Below are 18,282 nucleotides of genomic sequence, written 5' to 3'. Positions count from 1 at the left end.
AGTCAGAGGGGGCATCAAGAATACCAGGAGCACCACGGTAGGTGCGACCTCCTTATTGAATTTACATTCTTTCCTTTGCAAGAGTAGTCTGCCTTGTAAAGACACCTCCAGAAACCTATGGACCTAGACCTTATCAAGTCTTCCTTGTATGTCACCGCTGCAAACCGCTGAAGCTCTACTTTTACGGTAGTGCTATCGCCGCAATCCTGTCCAATATTCTGGAACGAAAATTTTTAAAATTTGAAAATTGTATAATAATGTTATGGAAATATTGAAGGCAATGGTTCGTTCTTGCGATATGCATCAAAAACTTTCTTTTAGAGTGTTTCGATCAATCGCATCGGACAGTTAAGACTGCCATAGAAAACAAATAGGGACCGCTTTTGACGATAACAAAAACGTCAATAGAAAAAAAAAATACAAAACTGCCGTCGGGTGACCTGCGGATATGTTGATTTTTATGGTGAAATCTTACATTATATGAAGAAAAAATGCGTTCATCAACGGTTTCCCGCTCAAAAATGCTTTCGTCCAATATAGTTGGGGTATGCGATGACCCATCGTGTTGAACTGCCACTATCTCGCGTTGTGTATTGCACGTCGTCGTCCTTATCAACTATCGGTGCACAATGGATCCAGAACACACCGCTTTTGCAATGCTCTCTTAAACTGCGTTAAGCTGGCTTAAAATTTTATAGTTCACTACCACTAATGTCCTCAATCACCGATTTCTTCGATCTTTGCCTGAAGCCTCATCTTGAAACCCTAGCTTCGAACCGAAAGAGGAATGAAACAGCGACATGCTAGTGCACATACTCCGCATTTGGTCAAGTAAATTAAAAGCCCCGCCACGGTGGCTCAGTGGTTACGGCACTCGGCTGCTGACCCGAAAGACGCCGGTTCGATCCCGGCCGCGGCGGCTGAATTTCGATGGAGGCGAAATTCTAGAGGCCGGTGTACTGTGCGATGGCAGTGCACATTAAAGAACCCCAGGTGGTCGAAATTTCCGGAGCCCTTCACTACGGCGCCCCTCATAGCCTGAGTCGCTTTGGGACGTTAAACCCCAATAAACCAAACCAAATTAAATCGGCTATATTTTTTTTTCTCCTCGATAGCGTTGTCATGACGACGCTAATGCGCTCCAGTTAACTTTCCTCCTACCGCTATGGGAGGATCTGGCGCTGGCGTCTGTATTAGCTGGACAGTGGTGCACAGTTAAGTTTTCTTTCATTTTGCATGCCCTAAAACTTGGTCTTGAAAAGTTGATCCTTGGAAAATCGTATAAGCCGCTAATGACAGCTTGAGCCCCTGACTTGGGATTGAGGTGGCTGAGTCATGCTATCGCATATGGCTTATGCTGCGGTGCCCTTACAAACTAGTTTCTAGAAACCGACCAGTGTAAAGACGAGACTTGAAAGACAGCGCTAGGATTGGTACAAGTTGAAACCGCTGTCTGGTCGCTCAGTTAATTTTCTGCAGACAACCTAAGAGTCGCCATCGTCACCATCATCGACGATGTTGAACAGTAACGTCGACATTTCATCAAGTGATGAAGCGCAGGAAAGTGCAGACCACCGTGTCGGCCGCGTCTTCGAATCTTTTTCGCATCGTTCTGAGGAAAAGGGGACGCGTAAAGGCTTAGCGCAAAAGTGGCAACAAATGTCGTAAGTTGAGAGGCGGCTGCAAAGAAACGCAATCAGCACTCGCCGATTGCTCTGCTCTCTCGATTTATTTTCTGAATTTGCAGCGTGAATTGTGCCTCGCCCTGGGTGCGTCTTTAAAGTTTGTAAGAAATGCCTCTATGGAAAAAAATTCATTGCTAATTCTCTACATTTTCTCAAAACGCTAGAAGATTTCCATTCCCCTCCACCGACAGCTTTTCCAGAACCTTCTGAAAAACTGAGAATTCTCCGAATGGAAAATATTCTGAAGTTCTGCCTGAATCACACAATTGTTGCGCGTCACCAAAAAGCATTTTCACACACACAAAAAGAAATAACTTTTCAAACCAATGCAAGATGATGAATGCTTTCGAAAGGGAACGCAGGCAGACTGGTTAAAAACATAAAATGGAGACGTGCAAAAATAAAATAAAACTTTTTGTTCCAGTTTTTCTTTAAATACCAGGTACCATCGGTCTACGGAGAGTGTTTGACTAACAGCAAGCAAATACGTTACTAGTGACGTCTCCAGGTTAGAGGCAAAGGTTATGTGCAATAATACCTGAGGTAACAGTGCAAAACAGTACATAGGACACACACCCACCAAATGTAATAGAGTGTCTCGTTTTCATCCTAATGTCTTGCACTGATTTGAGAGGTCATGCTCCATCAAATAAGCCAACTGTAATAACGCTAGTTTGGACGTAGGGATTGTAGAATTGCAGACGTGCCTGACAGAAAGAGTCCATGCCGTGGTTGTTGTATGTGACTGTGGCATCGCATTGCAGTAACTGCGGTATCCTGGGATGCATTCCTTGGCAATACATTAACGAATGTATTGAGTAGTGAGGGAAGCTGCGGGTTGCATGCAAATAACCTCTCTGCATTGTTGCGACGTGATGTTTATAAAATTATGACTAACGGGGTTCATAACACTGAATGTCTGTGAACGCTGGCGGGGCTTTGATGGCAACTATCTGTCAGTAGCGTAATAACTGTCGTGACTCTTTAACAGCTAGGTTGTTTCAGCATAAAAAATTACTGGTGGTTTAGCATTTCTAAGCCCGAAATATTGTGCGAAAGAGAAAGGGGGCAAAATTGTATTATAATTAAGGAATTCGGGACACGCTGGCCCCTGGGTCGCGCCGAACCCACCGCACTAAGGTTTTTGTTCCTAAGCACGGTTTTTTTTCCTGGTAGACACCACCGCCCATACGGAGCTTCACTTCCCGCAACCTGATTTGGGCCCCCGTGTCACCAGGAACTCCAGGGAAACGAATAGGCCGATCAGGCCGCCCGCGCACTCTCTCACCGGGCTATCTCCCTGTCCTTGGAAGGGTACTCCCAATCAGACAATCTGGCCATTACTTTCCACAACACATCACCGATTACTACAAGGAGGAGCACCGGCACTACACGGCCCCCTGTAAGGTACTGGATCGCGAGGACCTGCGCATCATCATCAAAATTCTCACTAACACTGTATTGTGCCCGGCGGTGCTTAAACATTTCAACACATCCTTTGATGACGCGTGCGAGTTCTGTGGGGAAGTGGCTGACACCTTCCACATGGTTTAGGCGTGCCAATAAAGCCTATATACCCCCCAAATCTCAATTCTACCAGAGATGACTGGGAGACGGCCCCGCTCGGCTGTCAAGACCTCAAGACACAAAATGCCTTGGTTCAACGGACGCGGCAGGTGTTGCTTCTAAATTGGGCTCGGAATAGGGGCTACACTTACTATTGTGAAGGAAAGGCGCCAATAGGGCCCTACTCCAATCACCTCTCTAATTATTTAATCGGTGATAAAAGTTTTTGACCACCGCCACTTCGTATCTCAAAGCGCATTAAGGTGTTGACTGACGTAGCGAACCAGTTAGGCGCCTTTCCTTCTCCAAATCAATGGTGTATAAACCTTCCGCTGCTTTTCAAAGATGAAAGGCGCTTAACTGCCTGAATTTGTAGGTGGACAGCGCCCCGCTTACCTCGTTTTTCCTCCCCCTACCCGAGAGAGCTGGCAGGCTGACCTGCCCGGCTGCCCTACCTTAGAGAGCCAATGAGCTCTCGGGGCTAGCGCCCGAGCTGCCGCGGAAGCCACAGGGGTCCCGGACTAGGGACCCCTCATAGAATTTGTAAGGAACTGGCCCTTAAGGCCCGTCCTCACTGTCACCTGTAAATGACCTTAAATTAATGCCTCCCCCCTCAACAATACCACCTATTCACAAAGCGACTGAGGTGCCCACTGATCCAGTGAGCAAGTTACATTTGCTATTCATAGTCTGCACACACATACACAGACACACACCGCTGAAACCAGAAAAGTGCAGCCAGAAGGGTTTTCGAGCTATAAACTTATGAAAGAAACGTAGTATCATTTTGGTGCACTACGCTTGAAATGCACTACTCACCGGTGAGAACACCCTTGACAACCACGGGTAGCTCCGAAAGGCTGCACAACCACTGCAGATCCTTCAAAGTGGCTCTACCCTTAGCGTCCATTCCAGGCGAATATAGGCTGTAATCTGTCTCAGTACAGCACGTGCTGTTCTCGAAACATGCCTGCACATTTGCGAAGCTGCGAAGGCACCAAAGGCATATTTTTCATTTTAATACTCTAACGCAGTGCCATGTCCAATTAATCCTAGTGGTTGAAATCCCCCTCAGTGTCAAAAGTTAATTGGGCATAAAATTATGAGTAAGAAAAACCATAAATTTGTGTCATTATTTTAATATTTTATGTTTTATAACTATATCCCAATACAAATAGCTATAAAAAGCACTGAAGTTTTAAGTAAGCATTAGCGTTCAGCCAAGGCTGTAGCCAAGGCTCAAGCTTCTTGACATGAACAAGCATGTTACATTGAAGAAATTGTCTCGAAGACAAGAAAGTTCCGACAGTGATAGCTGTAATGGCTTTATACAGCAAGGGTTCAAGGAAACTCGCTTTGGAGGAAAGAAAATGGTGCAGTAACTGTCGTATATCTCAGTGGACACCTCAAACACGCAGTAAGGCTAAGTCCGGACACGTATCCACCATCACCACCACCGTCAGCTTACACGTCTCTGTCCTGGGCCTCCCTTTTCCGGTCGGCTATTCTCCTAGTGAGTCTTATCGTTGCACTGACCGTCTTTTCGAGCCTCTCCAACGCCTCCGTATTTATCCTTTTCGCCTGCAAGTACAGCCCTGGGATACAGATTGTCTGGACCTCAGCGACCGGCTCCCCTCCCTCTCCCCAACCCACACGTTTCCTCAAGACCTTATTCGTCACCCCGTCCAGTCTGGACGCTGACGTGGTGCGGAGCTGCCCTATGGAAAAATCCACTTCCGCCAGCGTAAAGTCCGCTTCTAGTTCAGGGTTTCTCCTTCCCCTGTAGTCTGGTAGTCGACCCCCCTCGTACTGTTAATGCACCGACACTTAAGATCTCCGCGAAATGCTCCACAGATCCTCTGTATTGGTTCACAAGCCTCGCCATCTGGTTTCTTTGCTCCTATTTGGCCTGCGTCGGATCAAGAAGATCCAGTGCAAGTTGCCACTGCTTATCCTGGAGCGCAAGCGTGTACGCCTCAATCTCCTCTAGTTTAGCAATCCGCCTTCTCAAATCTCCGTTGTGTTTTTGTTTACTCCGTCTCATGAGACTACATGGCGCCTGGCGCATGTGGAGAAGCTTATAATCGGGAATGCGCCTTTCTTCCCCGACTGGGCTCTCCTATGTGGTTCCCCTTACGTCCTCTTTGAGCACCTTGGTCCACGCTCCAAGTCCCCAATCTCTTAGTCCGCGGTGTCTTCCCTGACTTTCCTGAATTTGTCCTAGTCCGTGATCTCAATCCTCATCAACTTGTCCTATGTTTTGCAGTCCGAAACAGCGTGGACAGGATGTAGTGATCACTGCCTCCTGCCACATGTCCGTTTATTTGGCGATTTGGATTCACTGCACCAACGTAAGATCTGGATAGGCATCACGCATACGTCGATTCATATCCGTGTGTGTGCTTGTGGGTTATGTAGGAGCGTCATTCCCAAATCGTGAATAACCTGCTACAACCTCTTACCCTTCGGACTAGCCCTGATATGACCCTACTCACGGCTCGGCGCGTTGAAATACCCTACAGCTATCAGATGGGCCTTGCAACTAGTCTTTTAGTTTTAATCAGGAGCTACGGTTTTGCTGTTTCGTTATCCTTAGGAGAATTGTACACGTTCTGCACAAAAATTTGCCGTCCACTTTGTTCTTAGATACTATCACCAGTAGGATGCAGTCCTCCCGGTGGCTAGAAAATGGTTGCGAAAAAGACCGATGCGCTCCCTGTGTCGCTTCCTGGCGGCTAATACCCCTTATAGCCCGGCGGTTTTGCCTTGTCACTAGATTTTTGTGGAGCTATGACGTCCGAATTACCGTCCAAATTCAGTATGTGCATCTGCAAGTTTCCCCGCTTACAGCAGTAGCCGTTGCAGTTCAACAGACGCACCTCAGTTTGCTGGAGGGGCACACCACCTCTTTCTCGGTTATTTTGCTCCCACCTTCCTCTCTACCCTCACGGCGTGGTTGGGGTGTGCACCGAGAAGCGAGACACTGCGCCATTTCCTTTCATCAAAAACCAATTTTCGACCAAAGTGACCGCATATAGCGTAGAAAATGAACGACGTTTCCACATAGCGGGTTAAACGGGCTTGAAAAAGGTCCTGCTACGGTACTGAACTTTGGGACGTGTGCCTGGATTGTTCTCTATCATTTTTAGGCAATTTCAATACGCGTATGCATTGAATAAACCAGGAAGTGTGAACCTCAAGCCCTCTGGTAGACGGCTCAAATACTGGAGGCGCGCGACTCCGTCTCCTGGAACGGGCGAGTCCACTGTGACCACAATGGCCGCGTAGCCGTGGGCTGCCGCCCTCTTGACCACGGACTCGGTGAGGGAACGATCCTTGAAGATGTACACCTGCTGCCAGAGGACGCAGTCGGGAGCACTTGCCCTCACGTCTTCCAGGGACACGGTGCTCAGGGAGCTCAGGATCATCACTGTTCCGGCTGCCTGTGCCGCTGTGGTACGAGAAAGTACAAACAGTGTTCGGACTCTGGGGCGGCTGAAAGAAGGGCGAGAAATTTTGTAAACCGGTCCGCGATAATAAAGGTAATGGCCCCGTCACTTTAACGTAACTTGGACAATGTTACTGCTGAAAGCAGTCTTGTTTGAACCAAGTCCAGGGAACCGTACATGTGCTGTTCGGTCACTGTGATGCTGGATAGTGGTCAGCTAAGCTATGAACACTGGGCCAAAAAGTAAGCCCCGTGTGAAATTCGGTCTTTTAAAGTGAACTGTTCAGATGGGAAGAGAAAATAGCAGAGCCTACTTTGTCAAAATACAAGAGAAGTAACCCCAAAAGTACGCAATAAGGCTGCTACCAGATATTTGAAATGAGAGCTTTGCTGCGTTTACGCCACTATGGATAGGCAGATTTTTAGCTTCGTCCTCTTCAACACTAGTGTTAAAACGAAATCAAGCGCACAACAACACGCACACAAGAGAGGAAAGACACAGGACAGGCGCTCAAAATAAGCTATGCACCATCTAGCCCAATCAGAAGTTTTGTTAAAATAAACTAGTGTTAAAAATTGTGAAATTCTGCAATTTTGCGTCCTAACGTTATCATTAGGTTTTATCATGACAGCTGGGCATAATGTGAAGTAATATTGTTTCTTAGTCTCGATAAGGACAGCCTACAAGGACAAGGACATTCTTATTGCATATTGTCACGAATGGCGGAAGGTGGTCGCAAGGTTTATTCTTAGTCATGAAACAGCAAACTATAATGTCACTGCGGCGAGTTTCTACTGTGATTTATATTGGGATCCCTTCGGAATTGGCGATTGTAGTTATCCGCTGCAAGCGTAACTGTTAGAATGCAGTTTTTGAGTTGCCGACTTATGCAAGACAAATCCCCGCCCTTCGGCTCGCGAAATTATTATTCTGTTTTGTCACGAGAGGAACAGGGTGGGAGTGGGGCTAATTTTCAGTAATGAGAAAAAGAATCTATACCGCGAATGGGGCGAGTATTGCAGGGATTGCTTAAAAATTTGAGGCTCTATTCAGCCCATACGAACGTAAACTGCGGGACGTCCCTTTTGAGTTACCGGCATGTGCTAGACGTTTTCAGCCCTTGAAACACAGTGTGAACTATTTGAGAATGTATTGCGACTTGATTCGGGCCCTTAAACCTGCGGTGGCTAGGACCACTGCCTCAGTGATCGTCGTTTTTAATACATTTTTTGGCTTCCTGTCTCTGTGTTTGGTATCGAGCTTCACATTTTCTCATATATGTTAAAAAAACCATTGACGCAATCACTCAAGCTTTATGTAGTATGATTAATGCGAAAGCTAGCCATAAATCATTCAGGAGCAGTAAATATGTACTTCCATTAGAAACTCTGATAAGCAAGCTAACATGAAATAACAGAGCACAGCCGAAAATTTGATACCAGCTGTATGTAGGTACGGCAACATACGTAATCATGCAAGAACAACGCGACGAGAAGAAGCGCCTGTCCGCACTCTCGTCTGGATGTTTCGCTGTCAGTTCACTAATTTATGATTCCTTCAAACCATCCTACCTCGAACTCTTTAATGCAGCTAACACGCTGCTGTAGTTCCAGGTATATAATTTATGGTTTGTGCTTCGTTACAAGTATGTTCTCGTAGCTACACGGCGCCACCAGTAATTGCAGGTCATCACTCTGTCTTTACATGTTTAATTGTCCGCGATAGAACGTAAATTTCCGTGCAAAAATAGTGAGCTATTAAACTATTTTATAGGATTTCAAGTGTGGTGTAGCATACCGGGAATTTTATCTGTTCTTATAGATTCTGAACATAGGTGTTCGTTCGGATTTAAAATTAAGAAAGCAAAATTTTTTTATTCACAACACTTTGCACGAGGATAATACTTTTGGCTGATCAAATATCAATTTTTATTCGCAATTTGACTCCAATATTCGTCAGTATTCCTCGTCAATACTCGTCAGTATATTCATTGCTGATGGACAGATTGTTAGCTCTTTGCTAAAGGCAGCCACACACTGTTGATTGGCCCACTAGCTGCCATTTTCTTGAACTAGAAACTATATGAGTGAATGAGGAATCAACATGCGACTAGCTAGACGACGATTGCCTTATATAGCTGTGGTAGTGCCGCCATCATTCCTCTCAAGCATTCTTGCCCTAAGCGTAAGGGTGCTAGGTAGTTTGTGGACCATTACGAATTGCAGCGCACCAGAGAAAAAATGAAGGGGACAGCTAAGATCCGCCTGGAGGGCGTGATGCGAAAGCGTTAATGGCTTGTTGCCCATGCATGCGGAATGGATCATACGCTGCATTCGTAGATCGCTGGAAGTTATCGTACCCCATCTGACAGTGCAGCAGCGGTTAAGCGATGCGCCATTAACCTGCGACAGCAGGTGCTGCCATTGTGAGAGCAAAGTTGCTCCTCCCGAGCAACCTCTTCTGACCAATCTTTGATTAAACTACCGCCTACCATGGTGGTCAGTTTGTTCACAATCCGATGGGCAGGTCGTGATGACGCCACGAGGTCATGTCACCTAGGCGGCCCACCTGCCCATTAGGCTGATCGTCTCGAGATTTTTTGTGGATTTTTCGCTCATGGCCAACGCCGCGGACGGCGTTGACGACACCCGCTTTTCAACGGCACAGAGTCCTGACCGCTAATCATGTTAAATGCGACGCACAGAAACAAGTTGAAACACAGGGCCACATCGGGTCGAGCCTTTGTGAGCAGTTTATAGACCAGAGGATTTGGTTGCAAGCTTTGTAGTGGGGCTCCTCTAGTCTTTGCGAAAGTCTTGCCGACTTTAGTTAACAGAGCCAGAGATCTTAACTTCAGGAGACTAGGACCGCAGAAAGTAATGCATTACTTGCCAGACGGTGTGGCTAAAAAGCAAAACCCCCCCCAGTCTAAACTTTTGTCAAAGGCTGAAAGTGGGTGCATAAGCTGTTTTACGGGGAATCCAGTTTACCTCCTCTGCGATTGTGCTAACCTGTCCCTCTGCGTTGGTTTTTGTTTTACCAGCAATTCTTCGTTTTGGCCGCAATTGTTTTTATCCCATGGGTCAACTTAAGCAGCCCCATGGAGATTTTCCAACCACTACCGTGCAAATTTTTTCGCAGCAACTACAAGTGTGTTAAAATGCAAAAGTCGCAAGTATGTCACGATTGGCGGTGCGGATGTCATCCTCTTCATCTGTTGAGTTGTGTCGCCGTTGCTCACCTACCAACTACCCCGTAAAGCTGCACCTTTCGCTACCAACTTACTTCCAAAACTTCTCCTGCCAGAGCTGCGCTTCTTCTTGGAGAGGTGGTAAGCTCCACCTGCTCCACTCTGCCTACACACTACGGTCGCTGTTAGCCCACGTGGCCTGTGCGTTGGGTATCCGCCTTACCCCTTCCGTACAAACTCCAGCATCATATCATATTTGCTTAAATCCCCGAGCCGGAACATAATGTCTTATTAAACCTTTTTCTCTTTCAATTTATCAGCAGGGTAGCTAAGCGGGCGAGTTGGGGATACATTATGCAAAAAACAGCGCGAACAAACGGGGACGAAAAGAAGAATACAAAAGAACAAGCGCTGACTCTCAAATAAAGTTTGATAAAAGGAAACACGCGTAAAAAGGAAACAGAAAACAAACAACACCAAAACCACAACGCACGTGCTACTATGTGATATCCAGATATGCAACCTCACAGTCACGCAGGAGCAGGGATGTTTTGCTGACACACAATCTGGCTTTCTTTGCCATATTATACGCCTCGATGATTTCCCTGGTCAACTGGTCGGGGTTTTTGTACAAAATGTCAGTACAATGCAAGGACGGAAAACAGTATTGACGCTCTCGGCAATGATCAACTAGATTAGTGGAGTGATTAGATTCTGGCGGGTGCCCATCTGACCCGCAGGCGTGGCGCCCGATCACTCTGCTTAACGCAGATTACAAGATCGTGGCGTCACTGCTGGCCAAAAGGTTGAGCAAGGTTTTAGCGGTGCTTGTAAGCCCTGCGCAGGCCTGCAGTGTGACCGGACGCTCGGTTTTCTCGTCTCTCGCACTAACGCGTGACTTGTTCACGTTCACCTCCAGAACGGGAATCCCGGGTTGTTTCGTCTCGCTCGATCAGGCTAAAGCCTTTGATCGTGTCGAGCACCGCTACCTATTCGGCGTCCTCGGGGCTTTCGGCTTTCCGCCAGAGTTCGTGGAGCGTTTAGAGCAGCTGTATTCGGGCCTCACAGCCCGTTTGCTTTTTAACGGCTCGTTAAGCGACCCGTTTAGTATAGAACGCGGCATTAGACAGGGCTGTCCCCTGTCGCCAATGTTGTTCGTCCTATGCTTGGACCCATTCCTGCGCCGCATAGCAGTGAGTCCATCGGTGCGCGGATTCCCCCTACCAGGTCAAGGTCAGGTCAAGGTTTCCGCCTACGCCGACGACGTGTCCCTGTTTCTGCGGGACGAGGACAGCTACGTAGCGTGTTTACGGCTTTTCTCGAGTTATAGCGAGCTGTCTGGAGCCCTGCTTAACAGGAGCAAGAGCAAAGCTTTGCGCTTTGGCTCCCTTCGTCGGACCTGCTGGGCGACGTAGAGTGGGTATCGGCGGTAAAGATGTTAGGTGTCGTGTTCCTCTCCTCAGGGGAGGTGGCCCGAGAAACGTGGTCCGAGTTGAGAGCGACCGCAGAGCGACGTCTGGCAGTGGCAGCGAATTTCCATCTCTCGCCGTCAGAGCGCGCGTTCGTGATAAGATCGTCCGTGTGCTCGTCGCTCTTTTACATCGCCCGCGTCGCTTGCCCGCCGCGCACTTTTACGCGTCGTTTGGCCACACTATGTGGCAGTTTTTTCTGGGCGGGAAAGACGGAGTCCGTCGCTCGTGCGCTCCTCCGTCTTCCCACGAGCATGGGCGGGTTTAGCCTGCACAACCTGCGCACTATGTGCAGCGTCCTTGCTGTTCGAGGCGTCCGCGACCTAGTCAACGCCACCGACTACCCGGGGAGAGGGCTCCTCGCCTACCTTCTCGGGACTTCGCGGCGCCTCTTTTTTGGTAATTGCACAGGTCCTTCAGCCGAACAGCAGCCGGGGTTCTTCCGGTATGTCTGCCGGACGGCCGAGTCCCTCACCGCCACCCTGCCCGAGGTCGACGTCTCTGAGACGCAGGCCTCCCGCGTTTGCGAGCTCCTGGCAATTCAGGAGGCTACACCCGACCAGCTACAGCGGAGCAGGCGGGTACGGTGGCGGGACTTGACGTCACACACGTTACCACCAGACGTCCGCAACTTCGGCTGGCTGCGAGGTTGGAGTGTCCTTCCGACGGGGGTCCGCATCGCCGCGTGGGGTATCGCTCCTTCTTCGCGGTGTCCCCAGTGCGGTGCGACCGAGACCCTCGAGCACGCCATGTTCGAGTGCGTCGTGGCGCGCACTTTTTGGAGACTTCTGTCCCGCATGTTTTTTGTAACTCTCGACGCGCGCACTAGGCCGCGCGACTTTTTTGTGCGCCTGCTCCTTTTTGTGGGCGCTTTTGTGTTGTGGCGCCAGCGTGGCGTCGCGTCTCTACAGGGCCGACCGCAGCGAGCCATGTTCCCCCTGCTCCAGCGGGTTCGGGCGCGCCTCTTCCAACAGGCCTGCCTGGACCGAGTGATGCTCCCCGAGGAAGAGTTCCTTCGGCTTTGGAGCACTCGCTTCATCGCCGTCGACAGGGGCCGCGTGACCGTACGGCTCCTGCCTTATTGAGTGTGTGCAGTGCGCGGTGTTGTTGCGCGTTTCTTATTTAGTTAGGGAGCGTGCTTCCCCCGCGGCATCCGGACATTATGGACACTGTGGACATTATTACGTGCAGTGAATGACTTTTGTTTGCAGGGCGACAGGAGTCGCCGTCGTGTCTTGAGTGATCGCTTTTCCGTAATCGAGCGACACTAGTCGCGAACTGTACTCTTGTATTTTTTGAGGGACTGTGGTCCCTTATCGTGTAACCACGGGGTCCAATAAAATTCTCTTGGAGAGATTCTAGTGAATTGACATATTCTTCGAGTCGTTGGTTGATACAACGTCCCGTTTGACCAATGTATATCTGACCACAGGACAGGGGGATTTTATAAACTACCCCTTTAGAAAATATCCCTTTTCTACCCCGTTGGTAGAAAATAAGTCCCGCAATCCCAAAAAACCTGTACTGTAGCGTCTTGTGGTGTTAAGCACGGCAAAAGATTTGTGGCGTGCTCCAAAGGGGTAGTTTATAAAATCGCCCTGTCTTCTGGTCAGATATACGTTGGGCAAACGGGACGTTGTATTAACACACGACTCGGAGAACATCTCAATTCATTAGAATCTAATCGCTCCACTAATCTAGTTGATGATTGCCGAGAGTGTCTGTCCTGTTTTCTGTCCTTGCTTTGTACTGATATTTTGTACAAACACCCCGACCAGTTGACCAGAGAAATCATCGAGGCGTATAATATGGCAAAGGAAGCCAGATTGTGTGTCAGCAAACCATCCCTGCTCCTGCGTAACTGTGAGGTTGCATATCTGGATATCAATTAGTAGCACGTGCGTTCTGGTTTTGGTGTTTTTTGTTTTCTGTTTCCTTTTTAAGCGTGTTTCCTGTTATTAAACTTTAGTTGAGAGTCAGCGCTTCTTCCTGTGTATTCTTCCTTTCGTCCCCATTTGTTCGCGCTGTTTTTTGCACAATTCGTCAGCGTTGGTATTCCGTAGTTAATATTTCTTGGAACACATAATAAAAGGACTTCACTGAGTGTGGCACTGAAAACATGGCGCTCGCTCGGGAGATGTGTTCTTCATTTTCCTATTCCAATCGCTTCTGCTAAACCCGTGAATGATCAGGCCGATGAAGAGATCTTCGAGAGAATAATTCAAAGGAAGGCTGTCCATGATTCTATTGGCGTAAGTTGAAAACTGCGACTACGGAGCACATATTTGACAGCTTTACCTTGCGCGGTGCCGATCTCCCCTACGGGGTTCGCTAGCTTGTGAGCGGCGGACGGCCCCAAGCCGACCGGGAAGGATATGGTGCGGCCCAGCAACGTGGTTGAGGTGTTCACTGCCTCCACGTTCACAAGAATCCGCGGTCTGAAGCGGAACCTGCACGCCACGATTTTGCGTTACTGAAAGTGGCAGGCACGAGAAGTGGCACTCTTAGGTTAGACCTGCAGTGGCGAAGACGAACATCAAGCACATCAGTTTTAATAACTTCCAGGAAAAAAAAAGGTGGCGGATAAAGAAAGCCCTATCCGCGAATAGTTTATGAACACGAATTTTCACTTCCAACAACCATTCAATATAGGGGGTGCGCTCGCCACTGCAATCGTATGTCGCGCGGGTAGAATCAGGACGGGGAGACGGACAGCAGATTGCAGAGGCAAACACGGTCACTTGAAATCATGTGGCTCATTGCATAACTCACTAATTCGAAGACAGCAGAGAGCGCATAAACAAGCACAGAAGCCAGAATTTGTTAAAGCTGTCTAAGTGTTTGAGTGATATTTCTTGCCGGAAGCGTCAAGGACGACATTTATAGTGATCATACGTTCTGGCAGCCTTTGCTCTACCGTGTCGCACGATTGTTGAACTCAAGGCCGTGAGGTCCAATCCCGGATGCTGCGGCGGCTTCATTTTGAACGGATATCCGATGTCAAAGCGCCGTTGTGCTTTACGATGTCTATGCACGTTAAAGTACCCGCACAAGTTTGTCCAAGCTAATAGCTCCCGTGAAGCTCCGTGCCTTATACTCTACATACCTTACAGAAAAGAGGTCAACGTGGACACATTTTTTATAGCGAATTGCACTGATTTTTCATAAAACCTCTCGTCCACACATATAGAGTGGCCAACAGGGATAACCATGTTGGATAACCAGCAGAGCCTGAATAACTTAAGCCTAGATAAGTAGTTAAGCGCCTACATCATGGGCCCATGTTACCATGTTACCTACGGCTGCTATTGGTGCCCTGCACGAAGAAAACGCGACTTTGAGAATAAGCGGCGCGTTTTCATTGCTGCTCGGCTGTCATCAACTCAACTCGTCTAGTCACCTTCCGTTTTCCGGGAGGTATAGCTGCGCTTGTAGACTAATGGCAAGATTTAAACAGAACGCAAAGTAAAAACGATTGTGAAAATAACTCTTTGGTAATATATTTCATTTCTAGAAAACAGTGTGTTGCTGCGCAAAACTCTTCTTTTTCTGGGCTGATGAGACTTGTAAGAAATCAGCGATATGTCACAGCTTGCTTCCCTGTTCCACTTGTCCTCTCAGGCTTTCACTGAACTGCTTCGATGCAAGGTCTATGATGAATCGAGTGTCAGGAGATTTTGTACTGGGACGCCGCTATACAAACAATCTTCGTAAACGAAACAAACATGGTCAATAGTCATGGGTCATGAAAGCGAAGCTCGAAGGATGTCTAGGGCCAAGTGCCAGAGACGTCAGTCATCGTCAGTGAAGCGTAATTGAGAAAATGAGAGGAGCGGAAAGCATAATAATGGAATAAAAGACGTGAGCATATATTTGAGATGCACAGGGCTAAAGACTATACTAGTAACTACTATTTAAAAACCTTCTATTCACGTAGACTGCCTGGGAGAGAATAACGCTTTTCTTCCAATAAAAATATGTTTTACTGCGTTAGCGCGCTGGCATAGAAGCGCTTGTCATGCCGCCTGCTACCTGCATTGGCCGGCCTTCGTAAGCTTCATCATCTCGTGACTTCGTTGCGTGCGGCTGCTCACCTTTCATCAACGTTAATATGAGGTGCTTGCTTACCCATTGTCCTTGTTCGTTTGGTTTGGTTTATTGGGGTTTAACGTCCCAAAGCGACTCAGGCTATGAGGGACGCCGTAATGAAGGACTCCGGAAATTTCGACCGCCTGGGGTTCTTTAACGTGCACTGACATCGCACAGTACACGGGCCTCTAGAATTTCGCCTCCATCGAAATTCGGCCACCGCGGCCAGTTTCGAACCCGCGTCTTTGGGGTAAGCAGCCGAGCACCATAACCTATGAGCCACCGCGGCGGGCTGTCCTCGTTTCATTTTTTTTTTTGTCGAGTACGTCAGAGCTTGTCTGATTTTTCTTATACCGCCCTCAGTTCCAGTAGTAGGTTTTAGCCCTGCTGCCCTCAGAAAAATGTGATTCGAGTAGGAGAGCGCACAGCATGCGAGGAGCTGATATTTCATACGAGAATGTTAAAGTGAGAACTGCCTTGCAAGCATTGCACTACGACGGTAGGGTATCACAGCCCATTTGTGGCAATGCTCTGCCGTTCTCACTTAGTGCCTGGAGCCAGAAAGGTGACTTATAACGCCTGCTTATGAGATCTAAGATATGGCTTTCGGATGATCGCTTCATAGTGGTTTGTTTATAGCCAAGGCAATAGCTAGGGCTATCTAACGGCATTGAACTGCACTAACTCGAATCAAATGAACACTTTATCAAACTGTCTGTACTGAAGGTTTAGGATACATGTGCAAGGTCCCTGAAGATTAACAAAACCTATGCGGTTGAGATAGCTATTTCACATGAGATGAGAGGTTTCAGTCCTTTATATTAAACGCGACTTTTTTTTCACTCCGGAAATGAAACGTCGAGACTCGCTCCTTTCCTGTTGTCCTTGTCGCGCACTCTACAATCAGTACAGCTGGGATTTGGTGCGCCGAGGCAATAAGATAGCATTGCAGTAACTTTGGCGGTTCCGCTCGGAACTTCACATTTTGCCCGGTATTTGCTGCTTACTATCTGTGTGAGAAAAAAATTTATCTTGCAAAACCGTGCTCGCAAGCCAATCAAGTTTCCAATGGAAAAAAAACGAACAGCTGTTTTCTGCAGGCGACGACAAGACTGGGTATAAAACCTTTAAATTATGGCATGCTTCACAATTTTATTCACGTGGATTCGTCAGACATGTACTCAATACTCAAGGTGTCATGCAACGTTTAATTCTTTTTTAATTTTTCTGATGATACGAAGGAAGAAATTTAAAATCAGGTTATTTTACAGCGGGTGAAAAATTATGACTACATGATTATGCCGGAGGACCTGCTGCCATGGTTTAAAGAAATGAATTTGTTTCTTTCGGTAGAAACCATGAAGAACACTTCAGTTGCGTTGTGCCATGAAATGCGTACCTCACCTGTGTCACTAGCGTGGTGTCGCCTGAAGCTCCGCGAACTAGACGCACGTGCTAACGAGGGTCCTATAATATTTCTCTGAGGACGCAGGCCTCCTGGCAAATCGGTAGAAATTACATTTACTTTCATTATCCCGCACAGAAGGAGCGATTACCGACATATTCAGTGAAATTCTTTTCCGGCCTGCTCCTCAAAGCAATTAGCATCGCAACCAGACCATGTTAAGAGTTTTGAATTCGTCTGAAGCAGTACAATCACCGGAAGGCGTAGCACGTTCTCAGAAAGAGCTGCGAGTTTTGCCTATGCAGGTATGCACATCGTGTTTAAAAGGGTTCATCGTAGTGTTCAGCAATAGAAGAAAAATTCAGGGGGCACTTTGGCTCTCTAAAGTGGAGCAAGGTGAAAGCCTTTCCCGGCTCACTGTTTGGCATTGACTGCGAGACTGTTTGTGCTGCACTAGTGCTTTATTTGACTACACACTTTGACTACACTTTACAACTACACACTTTGACTGCCGACTTTGACTGCTTCTCTAGCACGACTCTCTCTCTGCTTCGATGAGTTCGGTTGTATGCATGGCTCCGTTCGCAGTGATGAAGTGTGTAATGTGGTCACCCATGGACGCCTCACGCCACCGGTCGGAGCGGACGACAACTATTTTATCACTTGTCGTCTGCTCCAAAAGGGGGCGTCAGGCATCCGTGGGTGACCTCATTTCTGCGAATCCGCGCACTCTGACATCATAACCATTTCGACCAACCGAAAAGTGTGAGACCTCTGCTGACAACCTTCTGTCGACAACGATGGGGCATTAAAGGCTTTCGCCTTAAAATTTCTCTGCATTTAATTTGATAAGACGCACGGTCCGTGCCCGACACAAAGCCATCACGTGGTTAACATGCGTAGCAGGGAAGCAGAGAGAAATAAATAGATCAGAAATTTCCGTTTTATCCTCTAACGCTTAAAATTTAGTCTTGGGTTTAACACTTGCAGCAACTATGTCAAATGTGTTGCGCATGCATGGATAGTAAAAGCGCACCTTTTGAATGCGTCTATGTTTTCTCTCAGGGTGTGACCTTGACCGGCTCCGATGGAGATGTAAGTCCTTGCACCTTCATCCAGCTTGGCCTCCCCGAGGTGCTCGATATCCGACAAGGTGGCCGCCATGGACTGCATTGCTAACAAAGTGTGAAAGCTTACTTACATTTGATCTTTTTCTCAGCATAACACTCTCATGTCTTGCTTGCTGTCTTCTTTTATCAACATCTAGCTTCATTTCGTAACAGTGCGGTCTTTCTGATGGGGTAACAAACATGTCATCCGAGTCTTGTATGGATCATGATACCGAGCATAGATAAAAAATAAAAATTCGTCAGGAATATAGGTGCACAGCTGCATTTTGGTTGCGACCGTCGCGGTGGGTCGATCATCG

General features: G+C 47.7%; 1 protein-coding gene across 1 annotated transcript in view; it reads right to left on the bottom strand.

The window, feature by feature from the left end:
• The window catches only part of LOC149336712 (uncharacterized), a 29,352-nt gene extending 11,335 nt beyond the window's left edge, over positions 1–18,017 (bottom strand). The window contains exons 1-4 of the mRNA XM_089554216.1: positions 17,890–18,017; positions 13,658–13,809; positions 6,447–6,702; positions 4,071–4,237 (exon numbers count right to left, since the gene is read on the bottom strand). Coding sequence (XP_089410342.1) covers positions 4,071–4,237; positions 6,447–6,702; positions 13,658–13,809; positions 17,890–18,017 — 703 coding nt within the window. The remainder of the gene's footprint in view (positions 1–4,070; positions 4,238–6,446; positions 6,703–13,657; positions 13,810–17,889) is intronic.
• Between the last annotated feature and the right edge of the window lie 265 nt (positions 18,018–18,282).

Source organism: Amblyomma mixtum, chromosome 7 (assembly GCF_055824585.1).
Source record: "Amblyomma mixtum isolate Tamu chromosome 7, ASM5582458v1, whole genome shotgun sequence".
Lineage (NCBI taxonomy): Eukaryota > Metazoa > Arthropoda > Arachnida > Ixodida > Ixodidae > Amblyomma > Amblyomma mixtum.
Note: the sequence above shows the minus strand (reverse complement) of the source record. Positions and strands in the feature narration are given on the sequence as shown.